The 16,932-nt window shown below is 47.1% G+C and overlaps 1 protein-coding gene across 1 annotated transcript in view; it reads left to right on the top strand.

The window, feature by feature from the left end:
• Positions 1-2,463: 2,463 nt before the first annotated feature.
• The window catches only part of LOC143964152 (proteinase-activated receptor 1-like), an 87,467-nt gene continuing 72,998 nt past the window's right edge, over positions 2,464-16,932 (top strand). The window contains exon 1 of the mRNA XM_077473845.1: positions 2,464-2,627. Within this exon, the coding sequence (XP_077329971.1) occupies positions 2,483-2,627 (145 nt within the window). The 5' untranslated portion in view covers positions 2,464-2,482. The remainder of the gene's footprint in view (positions 2,628-16,932) is intronic.

Raw genomic sequence — 16,932 nt, 5'->3', positions numbered from 1 at the left:
CCCAGAACGAGAATCTCGAGATTGGACGAGAGTCTTGTGCAACGTCAATGCCCGATCTCACAAACGCGCCTCCGGAAAACGGCCAAACACTTCCACAGACACACCCCCAGCCCCCGCGGACAGCCCCCCCAGAAGAGCCGAAGCCGTCACAGCCACAAAGGGCAGGCCAACCCAACACCGGACCCCACGGATCAAGACGTCATTAAAGTTCATGTGCATGTAAAGGCAGGCGTCCCAACACTTTTGGAAATACAGTGTATGTGGCGGCTGGGCGTTAATGTCAACTTCTTGCTGTCGCACACGCTGAATGCCGTCGGCAAGAGGTTACGGGATAAAAAATTGGGGAAGTGTATGTTTGCAGAGATGTACTGCTTGCATTTTTTTTTTTTTTTTTTTTCTTATTGCCCCCACATGCACAGGACTTCAATAAGAATAGACCCGGAAGATGGAATGATCTGCAATGCTGTACATTACTACTAGTCATATTATCGACTTACCTCTTGTTAAATATTGGTATTTTAGCCAGTATGTGAAGACCCACAATCTATATTGAACAGGAAATCCCAACTGGCACACTCACGGTTTCCAATGATATGATAGTTGTAGATGGCCGGACGAAAAACGCTTATGCGAGGGGGGGGGGGAGGGACCCGACAGCGGCGACTACCTCCCCCTCCCCCCCCAGGAGAATCGGCGGTTACCCTGCATATGTGAGGGGGGGGAGGGGGAGCCGGCGTGGCCGAATACCTCCCCCTACCCCCAGGAGAATCGGCGGGTACCCTGCATATGTGAGGGGGGAGGGGGAGCCAGCGTGGCCGAATACCTCCCCCCAGGAGAATCGGCGGGTACCCTGCATATGTGAGGGGGGAGGGGGACCCGGCGTGGCCAAATACCTCCCCCCAGGAGAATCGGCTGGTACCCTGCAAATGTGAGGGGGGAGGGGGGAGTCGGCGCGGCCGAATACCTCCCTCTCCCCCCTGCCAGGAGAATTGGCAAGCACCCATCTGATGGTTTGGTGCTGTTGACATCTGATATATCGGGGTGGGCTGCTCTGGACATCTATCTTAAATGACTGACGGAGTCAATCAATGTGAGTTAGCCAATCAGGGGCAGCTCAAGGGAAAGGATGTGCACTGTGATGTATGGAAGGGCCCAGGAAAGCAGGCGCTGGGCGGCTGCACACTGGCCACCCGGAGCCGCGGGGGGGGGATCGCAAGATGGAGGACGACTGCCCACCCCCCTCCCCCCGGTGGGAAACCGGGGGGGAAGGGCGGACTGCACGCGGGAGGGGAGAATGTGAGCGGAGGACGGCCGATCACCCCCCCTCCCCCCCGGCAGGAATCCCGAGCGGACTGTCCGCTGGAGAGCTGAGGGAGGGGAGAGTGTAGGCGAAGGACGGCCGAATCGGTGGGTGTATAGCATAAGTGAGGGGAGGGGGGGGGGCCGGCACGGCCGACTATCTCCACCTCCCCTCGCCAGGAGAATCGGCGGGCGGAGCCAGCCGACCCCCCTCTCCCCATAACGGGAGAAAACTCGTCCAGTGCTGCATCCCACAAGATACCCATCTTACATCCCCCACTGCACCCGAGACCCACCATGCGTGCGGCTCCCTTGAGGGAATGCAGCATGGAGAGTGGAGCTGGCGCGGGCAAGGGGGAGCCAGAGCGGCTGATTACCTCCCCCTTCCCTGCCAGGAGAATCGGCAGGTGCACTGCATATGGGGGGGGAGAGCCAGTGCGGCCGATCACCCCCCCCCCCCACGAACAGCGGGCACTCCGTGCCTGAATGGGAGAGGAGGGCTGCAGGCTGTCCCCATGAAGCTGTGGGGAGATTTAGAGCAGGAGAGATGGACTGTCCCGCCCCCATGCCTGAACGCTGGGAGAAGCCACTGCCGACAGCTTGCCACCCCCCTCCATGCTGGAATATGGGCTGAAAAATAAGATAAAGGGGGGGCGGCAGGGTGGCCTCCATAAGCCAGTGTGGACCCAGGGATTGGGGGGGGGAACCAAGGCCGCGGCCGACCACAGCTCTGAAAACGACATGCTACCACCCAGAAAACCTACCGACACTGGCCCTGCCAGAGGAGGAGGTTTAAATAGCCCTCTCAGGCTCCTCCTACAAATACAGGCTGGCCTGCGGCCAGCCTTACAACTTATTATTCAGGATGTATATAGCGCCAGCAATTTACGCAGTACTTTACAATATAAAAAGGAGACAATGCAGTTACAATACAATAAAATACAAGATATCATTTTCTATTATTTGGTTAGGTAATGGCCCTCATGACGCTCATCTGGGCTTCCTCATATATTAGTCTAGGTAGGTATAGCACTCCTCTACCTGTATACTAGCCATGTCCAACCTTGTATTTAATGTATACAGCCCCTCACCGCATTTTGTCTTCTTACACTTGGCAGTCATCCTGAGATGTAAACTATTTATATCTTTTTGGTTTACAGAGGAGGACCCCATAGATGAATATATGTCTCTAGAATCCTTGGTTACTCCACTTGGACATTCATTTACCCATAAAGAAGTGATATTGAGGATTTCTCCCAATATGAGTCTGGTGCTCATGGATGTCAGTATTGAGGCCTTTACACAGGAATGGGGAAATATCGGAGGAGGTAAGTGACACTAGGGTGACAATATTGACTCTCGTTATGTAGTATTTTACCTGCACGTTTATCTCATGGTGATCTGATCTCACTATTGTAGACGGATCATCAAATTCTGCAGAATCATCTTATTAAGTTGTTTGTTACATTTCCTTTTATTTATAACAAATTTGCGACTTTCCATCAATATTCCAATGTCACAATGTCAAGGGTACGGCATTTTCTGATACAAGGTTTGTGTCCCGACTCCCTCACCTTAACATAACCTTCTCCCCCTCACTGTCTACACCACCCAGAGGATACCTGGAGCAAGAGTCATTAATGACCTTTCTTTTGAAAATGCTGTTTGCCTGGCTGTCCATCTAACTTCACTATTTCATGTACACAGACCCTGAACAGTTTACAGATCAGGAGTTTTATCCTTGATCCATCTTTCCTTGCTGCATGCTAGTGCTAAGTCAGTCACCAAGGAAGACCAAAACCCAGAAATAACTAACATTCTCAGAACTCAGCTGCAGCATTTAAAGTATTTCCATTTTTAGGAGAGCTGCCCTCTCCTCCAGGGCATTCTCTGACATATAAACCCTTCTTGTAAGAAAAGGCATAGAAGTTGCTGGGATAGCTGATCAGTGGACATCACAGCTCCCAGGTGCCTAATGGAAAGCCCAGATCACTACTTGTGATTTAGGCTGCATTCACATCTGAGCGTAGCGTTTTCAAGCAGAAAATAGCGAGAATTTACAGCTGCGTTTTTGCTGCGTTTTTTACTGCGTTTCGCAGCGTTTTTTTTACCGTGATTTGCCGCGATTTTGTGCAGGGCAAAAGGTCACCAATGTTAGAAGAAGAAAAATGGCCAAATCTGCTCAATTCGAGCGACAAAAAAGGGTCTGGAATTTGTTTGAGCTTCAGGCGTTCGTCTTCAGGACATGTGAACCATCTCCATTAAGAATAATAGATTTTTTCCCCTCTAGCATTTTGTATCTTCAGGCTTCAAGCTACAAAATGCTCAGGTGTGAATGGGGTCTTAGAGCTTTCCAGTCATGTAACCACTGCAACAATGAATCACAGGAGGGTAACATTATGATAAAGCCTGCCCACCTCCTGGCATCAGAACCCCTTTAAAGGGCAATGGGAAATGGAAAATTAGCTGGCACATTATCAGGGTTCCAACTCATCCTAAAGGCATTCAGTAGGGTTGAGGTCAGGACTCTGTACAGGACACTCTATGGATCTGGCTTAGTGCAGTCATGCTGGAAGAGAAAAGAGATGTCCTCAAATTGTTGTCATAAGTTTGGAAGAGAATAATTAGCTAAAGAGTCTTTGTATACTGCAGTGTTAACAGTTCCTCATACTTTTAGTCATATAGTGGTAGGTATTAGGTAGGTTGATAGATAGATAGATAGATGGATAGATAGATAGATAGATAGATAGATAGATAGATAGATAGATAGATAGATAGATAGATAGATAGATAGATAGTCAGGAGAGTACAAACTGTAAAAATTAACAAAAAAAGTTTCTCTCTAACGGAAAACTAAATTGTATTTTCTTTTGTATTATCCAACACAAACTTTGCAGAGTGCGAATGGAACTCAGGTGTCACTGGTAAGTAGCTCATCATACAATTCAATTTACATTTTAGTATATTGTATTTTTCACTCAAAGTTTGTAAGATTATGTAATTGTTGGGGATGAGAATTTACCTGGATATGATTTGTGCCCAGTTTGTTGAAATGTCCTCAAAATTCAGAAACCACAAACTTTTCCCCAAAAGTGTATGGTGGTGAATCTTGGTATTCAATGCCTTATTTCTGAGGGGCAAATATACAAACTATTGTCAAAAAAGATGCATAGGAAGCCAGACTCTGCCATTGGGGGTATGTACCAAAAAAGAAAATACAAAACAAACCACACCGTGTTCACTCAGCAGAGCATTTTGTTTGTATGCCAAACCCAAACTCCATTAAAATCAGTGGGAGACAAATCTGTCATTTTAAACATACCCGTTTTCTGGGATAACATGCAAGGGGCATGTCAAAAATTTCAAGGATGTGGGCACTGCTCGGTGGACAGTGGTGTCTTTTGGTTTTGTGCTGCCCTAGGCAAGACTAAAATCGGGCGTTCCTCCATCTAAATTTGTCCCACCCAGCCCGTTATACCATTCTTGTCTCAGGGTCTGATGAGGAAGCTGCAGCCATTCACAGTGAACAGCTGTGGCTTCCTCATCAGACCCTGAGACATGATTCCTCCTAGTGCCACGTATGTGGTCAATGGAGCAGAGGATGGGGTCAGCAGGACATAGGAGGTACTGCACTGGTGGGTACTGATGAGGATGCACTGATGAAGCTGTACTAATATGCTGCACCGATAGACACTGATAGGTGACATTGATGGGCACAGAAGGGTATTGATAGGTGGCACTGATAGGCAGCAATGAAGGGCACTGATGGGCAATACTGATGGGCAATAATAGGAGGCACTGATGGGCAATAATATGTGACAGTGAAGAGCACTGATAGGTGGCACTGACGGGCACAAATAGGAGGCACTGATGGGCACTAATAGGTGGCACTGATGAGGAGACACCGATTGGCAGGACTGATTGGCAGCTCTGATAGGCACTGATTGACAGCACTGATGGGTGCTGTTGGGGCTGCACTGATAATCAGCACATTGATTATCAGTGCCTTATCAGTGCAGATGTCCCCTTTTATACTTGCCCGTTACCGGCTCTCCTCTTCTCGCGCTGTGACAGCTTGAAGAAAGGAATGCACATAACTGGCAGTTTTTTTTAGATCCTGGAAGAAAAATAATAAGCCGCGCTAAATCACACAAACATCAAGTTGTGCAAAAATGAAAAATGAATTGTGGACTGTTAATAGCCTCTCCACATAAATTGATATAAAATTATGTCATAAATAGTGAAATACATATATGTGTTATAAACTCAGGCCATGCAAATCACTCATTCCCTGCAGTATAAGATCAAGTTGCATGTACCTATATATAATAGTACAAACTCTAAAAAACACCCAGTGTATGAATTGCAAGTTCGTATATATAAATCACAAAAAACTCCTTTCAAAAACTGTGAATAGAGTCCTCCACAAATGAACCATAAAAAATCCACTGCTGAGTCCAATTAAATAGTGCTTGATCCACCACCAAAAAGCGATTAATTTGCCCCTTACCGGAAAAACATGACCCTCCACTACAGAGGGTCACCAAAGACCTATGGATATAAACTCGTCTTCCAGCCAAGAGGGATCCTCAGTGTTCCCCTTACGTCACCACTCCAATAAAGGTTATGGGGAAACGCTCCCAGAAATCTTTCTCATAGATCCAGAGGGACTCAGCATAGGAACATCAAAGCCATGATGTTAGGGAACTTCCCTATAGCAGCAGCTGATCAGTGGTCGCTGCCAGGACCTGTGTGTTGTCACCACGATCATCGGGGACAGCGCCGCTCCCCGGGACTACGGAGCACATCACAGAGAGACCGCCGTCATATACAGTAATAAAGGGTTTTACACTATTTGGAGTTCTATCTTTCTTCCATGGCTTTGATGTTCCTATCCTGAGTCCCTCTGGATCTATGAGAAAGATTTTTTTTATGTTTCACTGCGCAGTTTTCCTCCCTTTTTTTCTTTTTTAGATCCTGATCAGCTGTAATTGAACACATCTGATCATGTAGTAAAGAGCCTCTGTGATTAGCTGTTTACCCCAATCTGTTATCAGCTCTGTCCATAGGACAGAGCTGATCGTAGATAGTAATAGGTACGAGCCAATAGGTGCGAGCCTCAGCAATTGCGATAGGTGTGAGCCGCAGCAGGCACTCGGTTCTGGAAGGGCATTAATAGACGACCTCCCAGAAATGGACGACTGAGCTATAGCTGTGTTTGGGTTATAGTGGGGACGCCTGGGGGTCTTCCCCCTGAGGATGCAACACAAAGCAAATGCCTTGTTTGCCTCGTGGCAGATATGTGTGCTTGGGGAACATGTACAGTGCAAAAAATGTTTAAAAAAAATGCCATTTGAACAGGAGTAATGATTTTTAATTGCGTAAAGAAAAACATTAAAAATGTCCAATTCCTTTAAATGACATGCCTGGTGGGTGTTCTAATCCTGCCGGTGAATGGGGCATCTCTGTGATGTACAGAAAGTGCTGCAGCAGTGCTGACATTTACAAGGGAAAAAAAGTTTTAAATTGGCCGGTGAATGACTTTGACAGCTGAGATTTGTTTGTTTAAAAAAAAAAAAACAGAAAGACCTCTCCAAGGATCTGCTATGTATTATGGGGGACATTTGGGGGATCTGTGTACTTTTTTAGAAGCTGACAATGAATGTCATTTGCTTACAATTATAACTGTGTAATTTTTCTTCCTCTGTAAAGTTTTGCTTAGGGATGGGCCGAACGACTCCCTGTTCGGTTCGCACCAGAATATCTCAAATGTTCAGAACCGAATAATGAACCCCATTGAAGTCTATGGGAACGAACTGTAAAAATCAAAAATGCCTAATTTGAAGGGTTATATGCAAGTAATTGGACATACAATGGTTATGGGGGTTCGGGCACTTCCCCGGGAGACATGTATCAAGAGATTTCATCTTCTGCACCCTCTTTGGGGACAGGATAAGTTCTGAGTATTTCCCCTGGTAACGGTGATCAAGGAGGGTTGCCAACCAATAGATCCTTCTCCTTGATACCACATAGTCTTGGGTCCTTTCGCAGGCTTTGAAACATGAGGGAGCCCATGCACCACAAGATGAGATGCCTGAAATGGCTACAGACTCTTCTGGCCTGCTTTAGCAAATCTTCAAACCCTGGGTACCTATTTAAGAAATGCTGCACCACTAAATTGAGGACATTTGGCAGGCATAGCACATGTGTAAATTTTCCCTTTCTAAGGGCAGACAGGAGGTTTGTGCCATTATTGCACACTACCATTCCTGGCTCCAGCTGGCATGGCGTGAACCACCTCTGGGCCTGCCCCTGCAGAGCTGCAAAAATCTGCTCTAGTGTGGTTCCTGACCCCTAGGCACACAAGCTGAAGCACTGCATGGCACCTTTTAGCCTGACTCATTGAATAGCCCCTTGAACGTTTAGTGGGTATTTGTGGTTAATAGGACACTACAGCAGAGGAGGCCATGGAGGAGGAGGAGGGGGAAGAGCTGAAATATCTTGCATCATCACTACTAGCTGCATGGAGGCATGGGGGCAAAACAAGCTGCAGCACTGATCCCTGTCCTGAATCCTTTTGAGTTGCAATCAGCTTTATCCATTGTGCTGAGAATGAAATATATCGTCCCTGGCCATACTTGCTGGACCACGTGCCAGCAGTAATGTGGACTTTGCGGCTGACTGCCTTGCCCAAGGATGCCACAACATTGCCTTCCACGTGATGGTACAGAGCTGGAATAGCCTAACATGAAAAGAAATAGTGACTGGTAACGTGCCATTGTGGTACAGCACATTCTGCAAATTCACGGAAGGGGGTAGAATCCACCGGACGTAAAGGAAGAAGTTGTGAAGGCAGCATCTTTGACAAGCTTTCATTTAGATGCTGGGTATGTGGGTGGCAGTGACTATATTTGTTTTTCGCTGCAGCAGATGAGGCAGAGAAATTTGCCAGCTATAGTCTACAGATGGTGGTGTGCTACTGGCAGATGTTCTGCAAGGACTTGGAACACCCTGCACTTTACCATCATCCCTGTCAGTGGAGGCTGCAGAGAGGTCATGGGGTATAGCAGGGACAGACTGAGGTGAGTAAGGAGGAGGAACACGTTTGCGCCCCTTTAGTATGGCTTTGCCAATGGGCTAAGTGGTAGGAGGTTAAATGCCTTGTCAAGCATGTGGTACCCAAACGGTTGGTGTTTTTGCCACGCTTGATGTGTTTGAGACAAAGTTGGAAAATTGCAACAGTGCAATCAGCTGCACATGTACTAAAAATGGCCCAGACAGCTGAGCTGTGGGAAGTGGGCCAGGAGATAACAGCTCCACAATGTGATGGAATAGGGTGGCTGCTCTCTACTTGTCCATAATGGCTGTATCATTGGAGTTGTGCTTCAACCTCACTTTCACCTCTGTTCTATCCGGTACCCAAGTTGTGTCAGTGACCTCATCATCATCATCTCCTCCATCCTTATTACCACTGGAGACAACTTATCAATATGCTGTGGCAGAGTGAACATGACTGCCAATTTGTGTACCAGTGATCTCCCCTCTCTGTAGGCTCATATTCCTGCATTCCTCAACCCCAGAACCAACATATGAATGGAGTAATGGCTGTGCATCATCAAGGAGCAAGTGTCTGTCCCTGTGTTCAAATAACTCAGTTGACTCCTCCATGCCTGATGCTGGATCTATGGCTGGAATAGCTGTGGATAAGGAAGCAGCATAAGCCGCTCTGGCAGCTGCACTGTGCATTAGTCTTTGCTTGGTTGATGGAGGATGAGGAAGATGAGGGTGGTTTAGTAAGCCAGTACACCACCTCCTCTGCATGCTGTGACTGGATAGCACGGGCAACATCACTAAACAGAGGAAATGATGCCCTGCCTGAGGACTGACCATGTCCACCTTTGCCTGTGGACACATGCTGCTGGCCCCCTCGGTGCTATGGGAATGTCTGCCTCTCCTTGTTGGCCTCCCAGACATGATTTGGGGTGCTTATTAACAAAATGTAATAAAGATGTGGAAATATGTACATGGATGAACTTTAATCAATTGAAAGTGGTGTTTGGTGCACTTTAACCTGAGTACTCACTATGCAGACACATTCCAATGACACACTATAATATACTGCAGTAAAACTGCACTGATACACTGCAATATACTGCATTAAGCGTGCAGTGATGCACTGAAATATACTGAATTAAACGTGCAGTAATGCACAGAGATGTTGTCAGGGCTGGGCTCAGCCCTTCCTTCTCTGAGCTGGCCGCTCAGCTGTCGGCTAATTGGCAGCTCCTATCTCTCCACAGTGACTTACCTGTTGTTGATATGCTGCTTGTCAGTCCTGCCTACTTAAACTGTCCAGCCCACATGATGTCTGCCTTCGCCTTGGTCCACGTCTAGAGATGCTCTCCTGCGTTCCTGTTAAAGACTTGCTTGGCTGACATTCTTTCTGGCTCCAGATCCTGCTTGCTGTTCTACTACGCCCATCTCTGTCTCCCTGACGTTTTTGCTTGTCTGACTATCCGTTTCGGTTCCTGAACTCTGGCTATGTTTTGACTACGTTTACCCTGTTTACTTTTTTTATTATTATTGAACAAGTGAGATTTAACTGTACTCCTGTCTCAGTCTGATTCATAATTTCTGACAGTAGGCAAAGGCCATGAATTCAGAAGATGCAGTCAATCCACTTGTTGGTAATATATTTTCCAGATTGGATGAAAAGGATCACCACATAGATCAGCTTGCTACGTCGTTAAAAACCCTTCTAAATTGCACAGCTCACCTGGAATCTCCCACTGTGGCTGCTCTGGTAGAACCTGTGTTGTAGGCCATCCCTGCTGCTGCTCCAGGCTCTGTGCAGGCATCCGCCTCGTGTATTACCTCTATAAGAGGTATGTCTGGTGCCCCAAGTGTTTCCCGCGGACAGAAGCAAAGTAGGTTTTGTGATATCTTTGCTGTCTGAGAGAGCCTTGGCCTGGGCAAACCCTCTATGGAAGACGCAAAAACCTGTTGTCTTGAGTTAACTTGAGTTTGTGGCTTCCTTTAAAAGGGAATTTGATGTTCCTGAATGCTCAGCTTCTGCTGCTAAGTGCCTCATGTCCATTCAACAGAGTATGAGAACTGTTGCTGATTACGCCATTGAATTCCTTACTCTGGCAACAGAGGTTGCTTGGAACAATGAGGTCTTTGTGGTTGTTTTTTTCTCATGGTCTTTTGGATACCATCAAGGATGAGATGACAGCCTGAGATATACCCACTGAGTTGGAGAAGTTGATCACATTTGCCATCCTCATTGACTCCAGACTCAGAGAAAGAATCTTTTGCGGAAGCCTCCTGTATATTTGTCTCTGAGCTTTGCAGTCCCATCCTTAACTTCCTCACCTCCCATGCCTCCTGGTACCGAGTAAGTCTGTAGAAGATGAACCCATGGACGCGGGCTTCACGTGTCTCTCTACAGATGAAAGAACCCTTAGGAGGAGGGAGAGATTGTGCCTTTATTATGACCAGTCTTGTCCTACCTGTCAAGGGAACGCCCGGACCTTGAGGTCCTGTCATGGACAGACCTTAGGTTTAGTTGTTTCATCTCCAGTTATCCAGAAGGATAAGCCCCTTGTTTCGGTTAGCCTTTCTTGGGCTGAGTTGTCCATCGAGATACAGGCTCTAATTGACTCTGGGGCTGCAGACCTGTTGATTGATGCTGTGTCACGACCGTCCTGGCGTTCCGGTCGCACACGGGAGATCTACCCGCAGAAGCCTGCTGTTGAGAACCTGTCGCCCCCTTTGGCGTGTGTTAACACGAACGGACGCACGCGGGTGCGTGTTGGCACGAACGAGCGCACGCGTGTGCGCGGGGTCACGAATGGGCGCACGGCCACTCGCAGGGGCATGCTGACTCGTCGTGCGACCGTTTTGGCGCCCTAAAGGCTTCTTAAGGACTCTGCTTCCGTTCCCCTCTTGCTGTCCAGTCTACAGCGTGTTCGGAGATTCTGCTACCTGCTACCTGTTACCAGTTGCCTTGATTCCTGTGATCCGGCTTGTTCTTGACCACGATTCGTTGCTGCCTGCCACCGACTACCTGCCTGTCTGACCACGTCTCTGCCTCTTCCCTTGTACTGTTGTTGACTGCCTGCTGCCAACCCGGCCTGTACCCGACTCTGCTGTTCCTGCCAATCCGCTCGGATCTCTTGTGTCTGCTGTCTCCGCTGACGATTGTCTGCCTGGCCAGTCCATCCACTTGTGCCTGCAGCCACCTGCTGATTGTCTTCAGCTGTATCTACCTGCTGTCTGAGTTGCTGCTGACTATCCGGACCTGCCTCTACTTGCCAGGCACTTGTGCCCTCTGAACTTTTGAATCCCTGTTACCACCTCCAGGGGTTCTTGAGCCAGGGGATACGAGAGGCCGCTCCCTGCATTCCGGGCTCGCCTACTAGGTACGTGACAGTACTGGACTGCCATGTCCGAGCCTGCGCAGGGAGCCTCCCCTATGGACGAGCTCTGCCGCCATCTTGCCGGCCTTACCCAGGCGGTGAAGAGTCTACAGGAAGGTTATGGCAGACTGGAAGAACAAGTCCAAGCGCTATCTGCTACCTCGCCAGCTGCCCCTGGGGCCCATGCCCCACCATCAGTGGTGATGATGCCACCCGAACCCAGGGTCCCTACTCCGGAACGATTTGCGGGCGACCGGAATAAGTTCAGAGCCTTCCGCAATTCTTGTGAGCTCTTTTTTGCCTTGCAACCAAGGACTTTCTCCCTCGAGGCAACCAAAGTGGGGTTCGTCATTTCCCTATTGACGGACGAACCGCAGGCCTGGGCGCACCGTCTACTGGAACGAAAGGATCCATCTTTGGACACTTTAAACACCTTTTTCCTGGCGATGTCTAGACTTTATGAAGACCCCCAACTTGCTGCGACCGCAGAGGCAGCCTTACACGCCCTGCAACAAGCTCTTGTGTCTGCTGTCTCCGCTGACGATTGTCTGCCTGGCCAGTCCATCCACTTGTGCCTGCAGCCACCTGCTGATTGTCTTCAGCTGTATCTACCTGCTGTCTGAGTTGCTGCTGACTATCCGGACCTGCCTCTACTTGCCAGGCACTTGTGCCCTCTGAACTTTTGAATCCCTGTTACCACCTCCAGGGGTTCTCGAGCCAGGGGATACGAGAGGCCGCTCCCTGCATTCTGGGCTCGCCTACTAGGTACGTGACATGCTGTCATTGTATCAAAGAGTTTGATTCCGCTGCAACTGCATGACACTCCATTTGCCTTGAGGCTCTTGACGGGAGACCTCTACAGCCTGCCCATGTGACTTATGAGACTGTTCCATTGTCCATGGCCGTAGGGGCTCTTCACCATGAGATAATCCAATTCCAAGTCTTTTGCTCACCTAAGTTTCCACTGGTTATTGGTTATCTTTGGTTACAGAGGCACAACCCCTTGTTTGATTGGCTCCATGCTGAGGTTTTCTCCTGGTCACCACAATGCAGTGATACATGCTTCCAGAAGGTAGCCAAGGTTCTGTGCACCTCTTCACTCTCCTCCCTGCTGGAGAAGTACCGTGATTTTTGCAGTCTTTGATAGAGGTAAAGGCCCCTAGTTTGCCTCCACACTGGTCATATGGTTGCTCAATTGGCCTTCAACCTGGTGCAATACCCCCTCATGGCCGGGTTTACCCTTTGTCAGTCTTGGAGGATAAGGCCATGGAGAAGTATGTTGCAGGTTAACTTTCTGAAAGTTTTATCCGCAAATCCTCATCTCCTGCTGGTACTGGTTCCTTCTTTGTGAAGAAGTGTGGCAAACTGAGACGTTGTATTGATTATAGGGTTCTCAATCGTTTCACGATTAAGAATAGCTATCCCATTCCATTGATTACAGAGCTATTTGACTGCCTCAAGGGAGCAACGGTTTTCATGAAGCTTGATTTGAGAGGGGCATACAATCCTGTGAGGATTAAGGAGGACGATGAGTGGAAAACTGCGTTTAATATCAGAACAGACCAGTATGAGTACCTCATAATGCCTTTTGGCCTTTGTAATGCCCTTGAAGTTTTCCCAGGAATTTATTAACGATGTCCTTCGAGATTTGTTGCAGTTATGTGTGGTGGTTTATCATGACAATATGCTCATATTTTCCAAGTCCCTGGAGAACCACCACACAGATGTCTGTCGTATGCTTCAGAAACTTAGAGAGAAATGAGAATTCCATTGTGAACAGGTTAAATTCCTGGGTTATGTAATTTCTACTGTTGGTTTTTTAATGGACCCAGAGAAACTTTCAACAGTCCTATAGTGGCCCCGACCCATGGGTTTATGTCCTCTGCAGCGTTTCCTTGGCTTTGCTAACTATTGTCGGAAGTTTATTCAGAACTTCTCGTCTCTGGTCAAGCCCCTGACTAATATGACAAGAAAGGACGGTAACCCACAGAGTTGGTCCATTTAGATTTTTTAGAGTCTCCAGGCTGCCTTTGTTTCTGCTTCTGTGTTGGCACATTCTGATTCTACGTTACCTTTTATCCTTGAGGTTGATGTTTTGGAGACTGGAGCTGGCACCCTTCTGTCTCAACATCATACCTCTGAGAGCGCTATGCATCCTTGTGGTTACTTTTCCAAGAAATTGTCACCTGCAGAGTGCAATTATGAGATTGGTGACAGAGAGATGTTAGCGATCATTTTAGCCCTGAAAGTTTAGAGACATCGCCTCAAAGGTACCACTGTGCCGGTTCTCATTCTTACTGACCATAAGAATCTCAAATTATTGTCTGAAGCTAAACGCCTCTCTCCCAGAAGGTTCAATTACATTGTCTCATTCTTACCCAGTACTAAGAATGGAAGGGCTGACGCTTTGTCACGACAATTTTCTTCCACTTCCAAGATGGAGTCGGTTCCTGTTCCTGTGATCCCTTCTGATTGTATTCTGACTGCACTAGTCTCACTTCTCTTTCGGGTGACAAAAGTCTTGCTGCTCAGGTTCATGCTCCTCCTAAGAAATGCCTCAAAGGTACCACTGTGAAGAAACCATCTGAACGCTGCTTTGTCCCAGGGAGTCTCCATACTGCCGTGCTCCAGACTTACCACGGCAATTACATTGTCTCATTCTTACTGAAAAGGTACCACTGTGCCGGTTCTCATTCTTACTGACCATAAGAATCTCAAATTCTTATCTGAAGCTAAACGCCTCTCTCGCAGAAGGTTCAATTACATTGTCTCATTCTTACCCAGTACTAACAATTACATTGTCTCATTCTTACCCAGTCAATTACATTGTCTCATTCTTACCCAGTACTAAGAATATAAGGACTGACACTTTGTCATGACAATTTTCCTCCACTTTTAAGATGGAGTCGTTCCTGTGATTCCTTCTGATCGCATTCTGACTGCACTAGTCTCATTTCTCTTTCGGGTGACAAAAGTCTTGCTGCTCAGGTTCATGCTCCTCCTAAGAAATGCCTCAAAGGTACCACTGTGCCGGTTCTTATTCTTACTGACCATAAGAATCTCAAATTCTTGTCTGAAGCTAAACGCCTCTCTCCCAGAAGGTTCAATTACATTTCTACGTGCTGATGTAACTGCCTTCATAGCTGCCTGTTCTGTGTGTGCTCCACGACGCCTTCCAGTGGGCCTCCTACAACCCATACCTAATAGAGAGAAGCCCTGGACCCACCTGTCTATGGATTTCATCATTGTGGAGATACCCAACTCCCAGGGCAACACACTTATCCTTATGGTGGTTCCTGAAAATGTCTCATTGCATTCCACTTAAGAAGTTTCCCACTTCTAACAACCTGGCTTCCATTTTTGCTCGCTTACATGGGCTACCCAAGGTGTTTGTCTCGGACAGGGGTAGTCAGTTTGTGTCCCGGTTCTGGAGAGCCTTTTTTCCACAGTTGGGAATTCAGCTTGCTTTCTCCTCTGAGTATCACCCACAGTCTAATAGGGCTGCAGAACGAGCCAATCAGTCTTTGGAGCAATTCCTACATTGCTATATTTCTGACCATTATTACAACTGGTCAGACCTCTTACCATGGGCGGAGTTTGATCACAATAGTGCCTTGAATTTTGCTTCTCGATTGTCCCTGTTTATGGCGAACTATGGTTTCCAACCTTCCATGTTGCCTGACTCATTTGTTCCACAGAGTATACCTGTGTTAGTGGAGCATCTCCATGGTCTTCGTTCCACTTGGGTACAAGTCCAGGAGGCTTTTCAACATGCTAATGATAGGTACAGACTCCATGCTGACCACAGACGCCTGACTGCACCTTGCTATCAGGTTGGGGACAGGGTCTATCTGTCATCTTGCAACCTCCAACTTTGTGTTCCCTCTATGAAGTTTGCACCTTGGTTTATTGGGCCTTTCTGTATTCTTCACAAGATTAACCCAGGGACTTACGCATTAGATCTTCCTTCTAATATGTGTCTCAAATGTATTTCATGTCTCCTTATTAAAAAACTTTGGTCTGCAACTGCTTTACCACCTCGGTGCCTCATCCTCACCCTGTAAAGGTTGAGAATTATGAGGAGTATGAAGTCCATTGTTCACTCCCATAGGTTCCGTGGGCCAATACAGTACCTGGTGCATTGGAAAGGGTATGGTGCACCAGGTACGCTCTTCGGTCTCATCCTCGGACGTACATGCCCCTGTCCTCCTCTGTGATTTTAAGAGACGATCTCCTGCGCTCCTGTTAAAAGATTTGCTTGGCTGACATCCCTTCTGGCTCCAGAGCCTGCTTGCCGTTTTACTATGCTCATCTCTTGCCTCCTGATCTTTGGCTTGTCTGACTAACCGTTCTGGTTCCTGAACTCTGGCTATGTTTTGACCACATTTTTTCTATTCACTTTTATTATTAAACAAGGCCAATTTACCTGTACTTCTGTCTCGATCTGATTTCATGGTTTCTGACAATGATGCATGGCTCCCCCTGAATGGGAGGCCAAACAGGATAATGGCCCAAACACCCAAAGTTCAGTGTGAACCTATGTTTGGAACAAACCATCAGCTCATCCCAAGTTGGTATTTATAATAGCGACCAAGGTAAGAGGGCCTCTAATGCTATGTGAAAAGATTGATTTTAATACTTTTCACTTTGTATTTACTAATCAAATGTGAGTAACCTTAGTTTATATGAATAAACACACTTATTTTTTTATGGTAATACACTATGGAGCTTTTTCCTTCTCTACATGTGGGCATTATAAGAGGCTAGCCACAAGGAGATCACTTATACTGCAAACGTGTAAGCAAACAGCTGATACTGGACAACAGGCTTTTTTACCATATGCTACACAGTGGCTCATACTGTGAAGGTGAAATACCCCCTTGTGGGGTGAATAATAGCAGTGAGTGCGTTTCCTATGGGGCACCTTTTAAAGAAGCCCTGAATCACAGTTCTGAAGAGAACTTTGTCACTTTATTATCTGTATTTGGACTTTGTAGTGCACCAGCACTGTTTACTTATGGACGTCATATACATGCTGAGCCTAGTGCAATATATTATTATCATAATATTGGTTTCACTTGCGATCATTGCACAGGAATATATCCAGTTATCTTTCAGTGCACTATTATGGTTTTTTGATTTATGTTTCTCATTTTATTGGACAATTTAAATCAGATTGTGGTCCCCTGCTTAGGTGGCTCACATCATTGCA

The sequence above is a fragment of the Lithobates pipiens genome, unplaced genomic scaffold (assembly GCF_037356315.1).
Source record: "Lithobates pipiens isolate NorthernLeopardFrog02 unplaced genomic scaffold, aLitPip1_a1.2 Scaffold_8, whole genome shotgun sequence".
Taxonomy (NCBI): Eukaryota; Metazoa; Chordata; class Amphibia; order Anura; family Ranidae; genus Lithobates; species Lithobates pipiens.
Note: the sequence above shows the minus strand (reverse complement) of the source record. Positions and strands in the feature narration are given on the sequence as shown.